The following is an 11,607-nucleotide window of genomic DNA, read 5'->3' on the forward strand; positions in this document are numbered from 1 at the left end:
GGCTGAAAATTAAAAGTCTGTGTGCATATAGCCCATTATGATTTTATTGAAATAAATTCATTTTAAAATGTAAATAAAGAATTTATTGTATTATTTAATATGATTCAATATATAATTTTAAAATTAATAATATAAAATAAATTAAGAAATTACCCATGTCAACTTTAATCGATTTGTGTTGGGCAACTTGAATGAATTTACAGTGCAGTTTGGCATATTTTTTGGCTCTTCATAAGAAAAAGATGGGGCACCCCTGGTTTAAAGGTTTTAAAATTACTGTAAAAAAGGTTTAAACATACCAGCAACTGGACATCGTGTCAATTTATGGTACTTGTTACTAAGCAGCAACGCTTTCACAACATTATTAATATTCATAAGCTGCGTCATCATCTGGTTCTGCCCCTCACGCGGTGCATGCTGGATGAAGCGGAAGTAGCGGTGCACGTTGACATTGCGCAGCGTCCCGTACTTACAAAAGAGACACTGGAAGGTGAGCTTGTCTTTTTTTGTCAATATTCAGGCAAAACCATAGTTTATGAGCATTTCCAAAAAACCTGGATACGTTTTAAAGTAGTTGATTGTAGAGTAACGTTAATATGTCGGTTGGTGTTAAGTGTATGTATATGTGTACATGGCTGTATTGGAATGTTGTTATGAACATGTGGAACTAATTATTGATTTAAAACAATAAGAACTAATTGTGACAACAACGACTAAAAATTACCGTAAAACACCAAACATATAAAACTATATAAGTCACGTGAATCCATATGAAAGCTCAGTGTTAAGATGTATTAGATGTTTTTCATTTAATACAAATATGAAATAAAACTCACAGTTTTATCACCCAGTGTTTATCTCACTTGTGAGATTGTTTGGCGTCATCACAAATCGACAGAAATTATTAAATATATTTAAAATGGCTGTTAAATGCAAAAAATGGTCTGTATTTTCAAATTACTTAAAATACCCTAAATATAAAGTATAATAATGTTTCTTTGCCATTCAGTAAAAAATGTATTTGTTAAAATAGTCATATTTATTCTGACCTCATAAAAGATTATATATATAAACATAATATTATATTATTATAAAATATAAACATAATATACTTAAATTTAGATTGTTTAGTTTATAACTTCTAACTATATCACTTTTTTGTTGATGTTTTAGGGTGCTTTGAATAAATTCTGCGCGATTTCATTTAAATTAAATGCATAGTAAATTAAGTCCTAGACATGTACAGTAGTCAGCATTTAAAGTGGATCGTCTCCTTTCATCGAAGTTGTCCCAAAACAAGTGCCATTCTTGTCTTAGGACAAATTTGAAAAATGTTTTTGATTCACTTCAAATGCAGACTACTGTATATTAAACTTTTTATTTCAGGTGCGCATGGCAATATTAAAAAAGCAGAAACTTTTTTCTATTTAAAATGCATACAATGAGTAATCAGACTTTGAAATATAGAATATATGAAAAAGAGATCTATTCCTGGCTTGAGAATAAATATAAAAAAAAGAAAGTGTGACAGTTATGAATAAAATTTTACCAAAAATACTAAAATGTCAATTTTGCAGTCAAAATAGAACTATATTTTTCATTCTGTATAAGTATTTTATATTTGTTGTTGCATTAAGTATATGTTAGAATATGACAATGTTTGGCAGAAATGCAACTATTTATAAATGTTGAATATGAGGGTTAAAAAAGCTTGAATATCGAGCAATGCATATTACTAAGGAAAAGTAAAGCTTCAATATACTTATGGAAAGACATGTACAACATGTCTTTATGGACCCTATTCCTTAATATTTTAATGATTTTTTTCAGTCAATAATTTTGACTTCCAATCAATATAAAAGTGGTTCAGGGTCCCAATTATATAACGTTTATTAAATATACTTAATAGTATTAAATAGGGCTGGGCAATTAATCAAAAAGTAATCGAAATTGACATTCAGAACCAGTAATCCATCTAAATTTTACCGGTCTATATATATGGTCTATATACATGTATGCACACATACATGCACACATACATACACACATACATACATTTTTTTTTCTTTACCTACCGTGTGTGGAGTCACGTGACCCAGCTCTGTTACTTTGCACTACATTACTACATTAACGATGATTGGAAGCTGCGCCAGACATGCCTTGGATATTTTCCATTTCATTAATATAATTATTTAAATTAAAACATTTGTTTACAGAAGATGTAAGAAATGCACTGTTTGAAATATTATTTACAGCATAGGCAAGAGTTATTTTATTTACAAGAGATGCTGCTTATTTTCTGTTATTAATATGAAAAACATTGAAAATTAATTTTGTTTCCAAAAATGTAAGTTATGTATTTTCATTTTTTATAAGAATAAAAGTGACTGTTGTTTTTTGCAATGTGTTTTTAATTTCAGTTGTTCAACGTTGATGTTAAATAATCATAGATAGTAGATAGTGTGTGTTGCCTTGAATTATTTTAAAATCAAGTAATACACCCTTCATTCTCTCACTTGTAATGTGTGAGCATATTTACTGTACAAAACTTGTCAGTGAACAATTAAGGCAAAAAAATAAGTGAATAAAATAATCTTTCATTAATCATAATCGAGTTAAAATGTTCAATTAATCGATAATGTACTTAATTGAATATTTAGTCATATCGTGGACTAGTTATTGATACTTTACTGTCCATATCTGTGCTTCCATTTTTGGAAGAAAGTAAGAACATTATTCAGGTTTGGAGTGAATAAATTATTAAGAAAAAGATTGATTTTAAATTTTATATATACACGCACACACACACACGCACACACACACACACACACACACACACACACACACACACACACAGTTAAAGTGAAAATTATTCACCCTTCTGTAAATGATTTTGTTTTATTTTTTCAAATATTTCCCAAATGATATTTAATATAGCAAGGAAATTTTCACAGTATTTCCTATAATATTTTTTATTCTGGTGAAAGTCTTGTTTTTATTTAGGCTAGAATAAAAGCAGTTTTTAATTTTTTAAAACCATTTTAAGGTCAACATTATTAGCCTCCTTAAGCTACATTTTTTCAATTGTTTACAGAACAAACCATCGTTATACAATGACTTGCCTTATTACCATAACTTACATGCTTAACCTAGTTAAGCCTTTAAATGTCACTGATCGGAATACTAGTATCTTGAAAAAAATCTAGTAAATATTATTAACTGTCTTCATGGCAAAGATAAAAGAAATCTGTGATTAGAAATGAGTTATTAAAACTATTATGTTTAGAAATGTGTTGAAAAAAATCTCCTCCGTTAAACAGAAATTAGGGAGAAAGATAAACAGGGGGGCTAAAAAAGTCAAAAGGGCTAATAATTCTGACTTCAACTGTATTTACATCTTCATTTCAGTGCCCTCATCACTTCAGGACTGGTGGTCATCATGGGTGCATCCGTATCCAGTCTAGCTCCCACTGTTGGAGCAGAGTCTGTGATTTCCGCTCCTCATTTTGCTGGTGCGTCTCCTCCCCCCGGGTGTCCCATGCATCAGGAGCCTCCCAAAAGTGAGTCATGCAGCATCGGTTTACATGAAATGTGGATTTTAGTAGTAATAATTGATCATGTGTTATGTAAACCCAGGCTCTCCGCCTCCTGAGTGCCCGATGCATCAGGCTCAGACGCCGCCAGCCGCTCCTGTGCATCAGGAAAGAGCTTACGAGTTTGTTGAATGTCCCATGAGGGCCAAAGAAGGAGCCATTGATCCGACAAATATGGTGAGCTGATGATGAGTTGATGCTTTTGGCGAATATAGTTATTTTTTTTATTGAATTTTTGCATTTTACAGTTTAAAGCATAACTTAATCCCCCCCATAAACACAGCATTGAAGAAAAAATAGATAAAAAGAAAGAAATGTACATATACAGCGGGGAAAATAAATATTGGTCACGTCATGTTTTTTCCTGGGAATAATAATTCTAAAGAAGCTGTTGACATGGAATTGAACCAGATTTTGATTAAAAACTCAGACAATACAAACATAAAAATAAAACAAGAAAATCTGAAAAATGAGTTCTGTGTAATAATGAAATGACACAAGGAAGAAGTCCTGAACTACTGAAATGTATTTAATACTTTGTATTAAAGGCTTTTTAATGATGGCAGCTTAAAGACACCTCTCATATGGAGAATGAAGTCACATATGTTGTTCAGGTGTGAGTTTTTTTGTAAAGATCTTGATGGTTCTGTGGGTCTCGTCTATCAAATCTAGTCTTTATATTGTATTTTCTATTGGATTCAAGTCAGGTGATTGGCTGGGCCATTCCACAGATTGATTTTTTTTTTCTCAAAGCATTTGAGAGTTTCCTTGGCTGTGTTTTAGATCATTGTCTTGCTGAAATGTCCACTCTGGTTTCATTTTTAATATTCTGATAATATAGATGTTGGACTGAAGCAGCTATATTCATTTACAATGATGAAGGGCTGAGGGTTGCGGAAGAAATACTGAAATATTTCAGCTGCTATCTGGGCTTTCACTGCCTCTCTACAACTTGATATGTTCAATACCTTTTCCCTGCGTCATTTAATTTAATACACATAACTTAATTTGTAAACTAATTAGATTTGTTTTCTTTGCATATATGGGTTTCTTTGGTTCTTACCAACATCTGGAGAAAATTTCAAGTCAACGCCACCTTTAAAAATATGTTTCCGAGAAAAATATTGACGTGTTAAATACTTAATTTCCCTGCTGTATAAAAGAGGTGTATCTTGAAAAAAAAAAGAACTTTTAAAAACAGGTCATATAAACTTGATTCAAAAACATTCCATAGTTGACAGTGATGGAGTAAAGTGATTAACTTATTCAGTCCATATGTTATCATCACTATTAGATGTCATCATTTTCAAAGCTCTTACGCAAGTGCAAAAAAAAAGATAATAATAAAAATCACAGAAATGTATTGCTTCTTAAGTTTCAGTAGAAGCTTCAAATGTAAACATGATTTGAGAAATCTGAATGACTGTGTAGGATCTTGTAGTAGGACTGCATGATATTGGAAAAATATGATTGCAAGTTTTTTTTAATATATATATATATATTGTGATATGAATATAACTTTACCAGATGATTTGAACAGCTATTTGGAAAGATTTCATTCATTTAGATAGATTGGGATGATCAAATCTTTTCTATGCAGTGCGTTTGCATAAATGAAAATAAATTGCAAGCATAAATAAACACAACAGAGCAATGATAAAAGTGAAATAAACAATGCTTGATGGTTTCTAACAGTATTCAGGTACAGAAATTAAACAATCAAACGTAAAATAACACTTGTTGTATAATTTGTTTTAATAATAATGTTTAGTTATTTTTATTTTTCTGATCTTTAATAAATAATCTAATCTTGCGATGTGACTAATGCTGATACACACATTGCAATATCGCTGTTCAAAATATATGTTGTGCAGCCCTGTCTTGTGGTTACAGTATTCTGGTGTAATAGTAATTGTAAATGTACTGCAGTATCGATGTTAATGTTACGTGTCCTGTAGATGCCTCCTCCAAACCAAGTGCCCGCTCCAGACCAGCCGTTCGCATTGTCTGTGAAACGAGAGGAGTCTAAAATCCCTCGATCAGGCACCGAGCAGAACTGGGTCTATCCATCTGAACAGATGTTCTGGAATGCCATGCTGAGGAAAGGGTAAGTTTCCTAAATCCATAATGTGCTACACGTGTGCTCTTCATGCTTTGGAGAGCTCTAGGTAAGGTAGACCTGATGTGCTGTTTGGCTTAGTTTCAGGAACTCTCTCACTGCAGTAACTTTAGTACCCAGATTGAGGAAGAAATATTGTATGTTATTCTTCAGTGCTGAGAAACTGCTTACTAACGTTTATTAATGTAGAGTTAATGCTTAAGAGATTATGAATTCACTATTTGCTAATGCTTAATAAATGATTCAAAGTGTGTAGTTATTATAAAGTGTTACCACAGTACCTGCCATTGTTGTTTTAATCAACAAATATTCATGCACATGTCTATAAATCGAACACTTACGATAATGCTATTGTTTATAAATAGTTTGTACTTTGAGTACACCAAAACACTTTGTCATGTAATAAAAGTCCAAAGTAAGTAAACTTTCCTGTTTTAGTTGAAAATGATGTTGTGTAAATGTACTCTAAAAGGATGAGTTCACCCAAAAATGCAGATTATTTTATAAATTACTCACTCTCATGTCTTTTCAATCACAAATGAAGATATTTTAAATGAAATTTGAGCGCTCCCTCCATAGACTGCAACAGTCCAGAGACTTTTAAAGTCTAAAAAAGGAATCAAAACTCCAGTCAAAACATTCCACTTCAGTGGTTCGACTGTAATCGTAGGAAGCTCCATGAACAATTTTGAGAGCAAAAAAAACCCCTGAAAAAACAACTTTGGTCATCTTTGTTTTTTTTTTTCCACATAGTAAACACGCACCCTGACCTGATGCGGGAGAGAAGATATAGGTGAATAATGTTATATTTACAGTTTTTCGTACAGCATTTACATTGCTGTCCATGGATGATGAGGATTTGATGTTAAATAGTTTGTGTTCTGATGATGAACGAAGGTCTTGAAACAACATGAGGCTGAGTAATTTATATTATGTGAACAAACCCTTTAATTTAAGTAGTGTGCCTATAGTTAAAATGCTATCTAGATGTGGAGCACACCAAGTTATTGAACAGAACTATGGTTTTCAAAACCCTCTAGATAGGAGATGAGCACGTTTTTTCCATATTAATAGCAATTGAATTAATTTTGTCATATGATGTACAACATGCTGTTGCTTTGATAGGTGGCGCTGGAAGGATGACAGCCTCGCCCCTGAAGACATGTCTAATATAATCCAGATCCACAACCGTAACAATGATCAAGCCTGGCAGGAAATCCTGAAATGGGAAGCTCTACATGCTAGGTGATCTAATCTCACACAGGGCTTAAAAATAAAGGGATGGTTCACCCAAAAATGATAATTTACTTACTCAAATGGTTCCACACTTTTATAAGTTTCTTTTTTATGTTGAACACAAAAGAAGATATTTTGAAGAATGTTGTGAAGTGGTAACCATGGACATCCATAGTAGCAAAAACAAATACTATGGAAGTTAATGGTTACCGGTTTTCAACATTCTTCAAAATCTCTTCTTTTGAGTTCAGCAGAAGAACCTCAAACACTCAAAAATGAAAACTCTGTAACATATCTATTACTTTAATACATGTAAAAATCTGAATGGTTAGGTGTATGAGAACGCATTACAAGCTAGTTTACCAGTAACTTGTTTTATTATTTATAAATAAGGCTAAGATTGTGATTCATGATTTAGAGTGATTATTGAACTTCAAAGAATTGGTTGTATATATGAATATATGAATCTGTTGTCAACAAAAGTTAGCAGTTTTCCTCTTTTAAAAGACCGTATAAACTTTATTTACAAAATTTTTGTTCAACGAACATCACAGGAATAAATTAGGATTCCAAATGTATTCAAGTAAAGCAGTTATTTTAAATTTTAATATTTCACAGGACAAATAAATTAGGATTCCAAATGTATTCAAGTAAAGCAGTTATTTTAAATTTTAATATTTCACAGGACAAATAAATTAGGATTCCAAATGTATTCAAGTAAAGCAGTTATTTTAAATTTTAATATTTCACAGGACAACTATTGGCGAATGATAATGAAGTATCCAAACACTTTTTAATCACACAAAAGCTGCTTCATCTTCACCTTTACTACAGGCCTGTTGGTTCTTTATAAAACAGGTGATAAAATCGCATTAGTCGCCTTCTGTTTGTCATTTGAGGATTTGTGGCAGTGTGATGTTTGTTTTTACAAACCAAACACAAAGTTTGAACACACTGGTCTATGGTGAGTTTAAAACGCATGCTTGTTTCTTGCAGCGAATGTCCATGTGGTCCATCCCTGAAGAGATTTGGAGGAAAAGCCAAAGAGTTTTCGCCCCGAGCCAGAATACGTCACTGGATGGGGTGAGATAATAACACAAAAACCCCACAAACTTAGAATTATTTAGACTTTATTTAGAAGTCCATGTGAATGGGGAGTTGCTAAGACTTTTCAATATGTTGATATACTTCTAGCTGAAAGGGAATATTGAGTAGGGGCGGGGCTTTTTTTTTGCACTTCATTGCCTCAAATCAAACAAATGTTAAGAGGGGCATGGTAAGGAATACTGTGTTTAAGCATCAAACTCATGTCATCAGAAAAGGATCAACACTCCAAATGCTGTTGGTCAGGCTTTGACTGAAGATTATCAAAACAACATTTATCTCAGTGGATTAACTTCCGAAGATAAATTGTTCCCCTTAAGAATAACATTGTGCGCTAGCAAAATAAACATTGATAATTTTTATTTAGAACAGACTTTAAATATACTTGTAGTAATATTTTATTATATACAGTATATTTAAATATAAATATAATATATCTGTGCAGAGGATCCAAAATGGATTAAGTTCATTTATTTCCACAACATTCTACACATAATACCGCATAATGACAATGTGAAAGTAGATTTTTTTGATACTTGCAAATATATTAAAATAAAAAAATCTGAAAAATAAGTAAGTATTGAAAATAAGTATTAAAGTAAGTATGAGCTCTAAATTGAGCTCAGGTACATTCTGTTTCCACTGATCATTCTTGAGATGTTTCAGCAGCTTAATTGGAGTTCACCTGTGGTAAATTCAGTTGATTGGACATTATTTAAAAAGGCATACACCTGTCTATGTAAGGTCCCAGGGTTGACAGTGCATGTCAAAGCACATACCAAGCATGCAGACAAAGGAATTGTCTGTAGACCTCCAAGACAGGATTGTCTCGAGGCACAAGGCTGGGGAAGGTTACAGAAAAATTTCTGCTGCTCTGAAAGTTCCAATGATTACAGTGGCCTTCATCATCCGTAAGTGGAAGATGTTTGGAAGCAACAGGACTCTTCCTAGAGCTGGCCGGCCATCTAAGCTGAGTGATCAGGGCTGGTCTGGACAACCATCTCTACAGCAATCCACCAATCAGGCCTGTATGGTAGAGTGGCCAGACGGAAGTCACTCTCCACCTGGAATTTGCCAAAAGACATCTGAAGGACTCTCAAACCATAAGAAACAAAATTCTCTGGTCTGATGAGACTAAAATTGAATTCTTTGGAGTGAATGCCAGGTGTTCTGTTTAGAGAAAACCAGGCACCGCTCATCACCAGGCTAATACCATCCCTACAGTGAAGCATGATGGTGGCAGCGTCATGCTGTGGGGTTGTTTTTCAGCTGCAGGAACTGGCAGACTAGTCAGGATAGAGGGAAAGATGAATGCAGCAATGTACAGAGACATCCTGAATGAAAACCTGCTTCAGAGTGCTCTTGACCTCAGACTGGGGCGACGGGTCATCTTCCAGCAGAACAATGAACCAAAGCACACTGCCAAAACATCAATGGAGTGGCTTTACAACAACTGTTAATGTCCTTGACTGGCCCTGCCAGAGCCCAGACCTAAATCCTATTGAACATATCTGTAGAGATCTGGAAATGGCTGTACACCGTCGCCTCCCATCCGACCTGATAGAGCTTGAGAGGAACTGCAAAGAGAAATGGGTAAAAATTCCCAAAGACAGGTGTGCCAAGCTTGTGGCATCATATTCAAAAAGACTTGAGGCTGTAATTGCTGCTAAAGGTGCATCAACAAAGTATTGAGCAAAGGCTCTGAACACTTATGTACATGTGATTTTCAGGTTTTTTGGTTTTAATAAATTTGCAACAATTTAAAAAAATCTTTTTTCACATTGTCATTATGGGGTATTGTGTGTAGAATGTTGAGGAAATAAATGAATTTAAACCATTTTGGAATAAGGTTGTAACATAAAAAATGTGGAAATAGTGAAGCGCTATGAATACATTCCGGATGCACTGTAAACACACGCACATAGTTATAGTATATTGTATTCTTTTTATTTAAAGTTACATAGCTGTCTAACATACCTTGGAATGTTGTGATTTGACCAATCAGAAACAAGTATTCCAGAGATCCGTGTAATAAACTGGTCATTTTTGGTTTGACTTTAAATATGAAGAATCATTTAGTTGTTTAAAAAGCTTCAGAATGCTTGATTTTTCTCTCTGGCATCTTTCTCTTAGATATGAATTGCCATTCGACCGTCACGACTGGATTGTAGATCGATGTGGAAAAGAAGTTCGCTATGTTATTGACTACTATGATGGAGACATTGATAAAGACTCGTACCAATTCTCCATCCTGGATGTGCGTCCTGCTTTCGACTCTATGCAGGCCGTTTGGGATCGGATGAAGGTGGCCTGGTGGCGCTGGACATCATAGAATCTGTTTTTAACATTTCTGCATCACTATAAGACTGTTCATTATCAATATACTACAATCTGTGTGCTACAAGGTTGTCGCTCAATTTTGGTTGAGTTCTGACTGTAATAAATCTTGCAAATTGTTGCACATTGAGTTACTTCTAGGCTGTGAATGATCTCGGTTAGAGAGTCAATCAGTGTTTTCTTTTTTTTCTTCCTGAATTTATCAACAAGCTTTATTTTTCTGCTTGAGTGAAGATTATCTAATTGGAAAACTCCCCTATCTGATCTTACTCAGAGGTCAAACATATCTGCTGGTTGTTGTTTTTTCAGGCTGATTATTGAGTGTTTTAGTTCATGCGGAGAGGAATTGGCAGCTGTTCAGTGAAACGGTTTGGTGGTTATTAATGATGAATGTAATTGATTTGATGAACCATGTGTGGTTTTTATTAGTATTTTTTTGCTTAAAAGCTTTTTTCAGTTTCTCATCTCTTCCATATTCATCAGCTTCACAATTATTTTCTCCCATGGTTAGGGATTATTTATTGTACACAAGCTATTAGCATAGTGTTTATGCTAGCTTTTTCAGACAGCACTTTTTGAGTGAGAGAGAAATATTTCCCCCATTGTTGTCTGTTAATTAAATACAGTTTGTGACTCCATTTGTGTATATTGTGAACTACACCCTTTCAACAAATAAAGCAACTGATAAAGTTTAGGTTTTTCACAATTAAACACTTCGATTATGTGTCTTGTCACTGTCCAGCTTCCTCCAGCAGGTGGTGCTCTTCCCTCATTTTTTGACTTCGCTGTTCATCAGCGGTGTCGATTAATACTGAGTGTCCGCTTCATAAAGCATTTTGGCTTATGAAATGAACTAATGAAGTAAAAGCATTGGCTAGTTGAAGTTCTCCTGGTAAAAATAAGAGATGCTTAATTAAAAAAAAAGATAATCTAGGAATCTTGCTTGCTGAAAAATGTTACACAACTTGTTAATCAACTATAAGAGAGAAACTATCAAATTTTACTTGTTATAACAATTAATTACTACTTTATACTGTGTCTGTGCTTGTTTTCTGTCATTAAATTACACTTACCCCCACAAGCATGTCTTTTTCTTGTTGACTAAAGAGTAGGTTATTAAATTGGAAAGCTTTCTGTCCTACAGAATCCAATACATGCAGTATTAATAATTAATTGTTTTGAGACCACTTATGTACGCAGCTCCTTATTGATCTGTAC

General features: G+C 33.6%; 1 protein-coding gene across 1 annotated transcript; it reads left to right on the forward strand.

The window, feature by feature from the left end:
* The first annotated feature begins 398 nt into the window (after positions 1-398).
* LOC130218825 (holocytochrome c-type synthase) lies at positions 399-11,100 on the forward strand. Its single transcript, XM_056451115.1, has 7 exons — positions 399-490; positions 3,409-3,560; positions 3,637-3,770; positions 5,552-5,700; positions 6,838-6,957; positions 7,945-8,031; positions 10,186-11,100. The coding sequence occupies exons 2-7, from the start codon at positions 3,440-3,442 to the stop codon at positions 10,382-10,384; spliced, it is 810 nt and encodes a 269-aa protein (XP_056307090.1). The 5' UTR covers positions 399-490; positions 3,409-3,439; the 3' UTR covers positions 10,385-11,100.
* Positions 11,101-11,607: the final 507 nt, after the last annotated feature.

The sequence above is a fragment of the Danio aesculapii genome, chromosome 24 (genome assembly GCF_903798145.1).
Source record: "Danio aesculapii chromosome 24, fDanAes4.1, whole genome shotgun sequence".
Taxonomy (NCBI): Eukaryota; Metazoa; Chordata; class Actinopteri; order Cypriniformes; family Danionidae; genus Danio; species Danio aesculapii.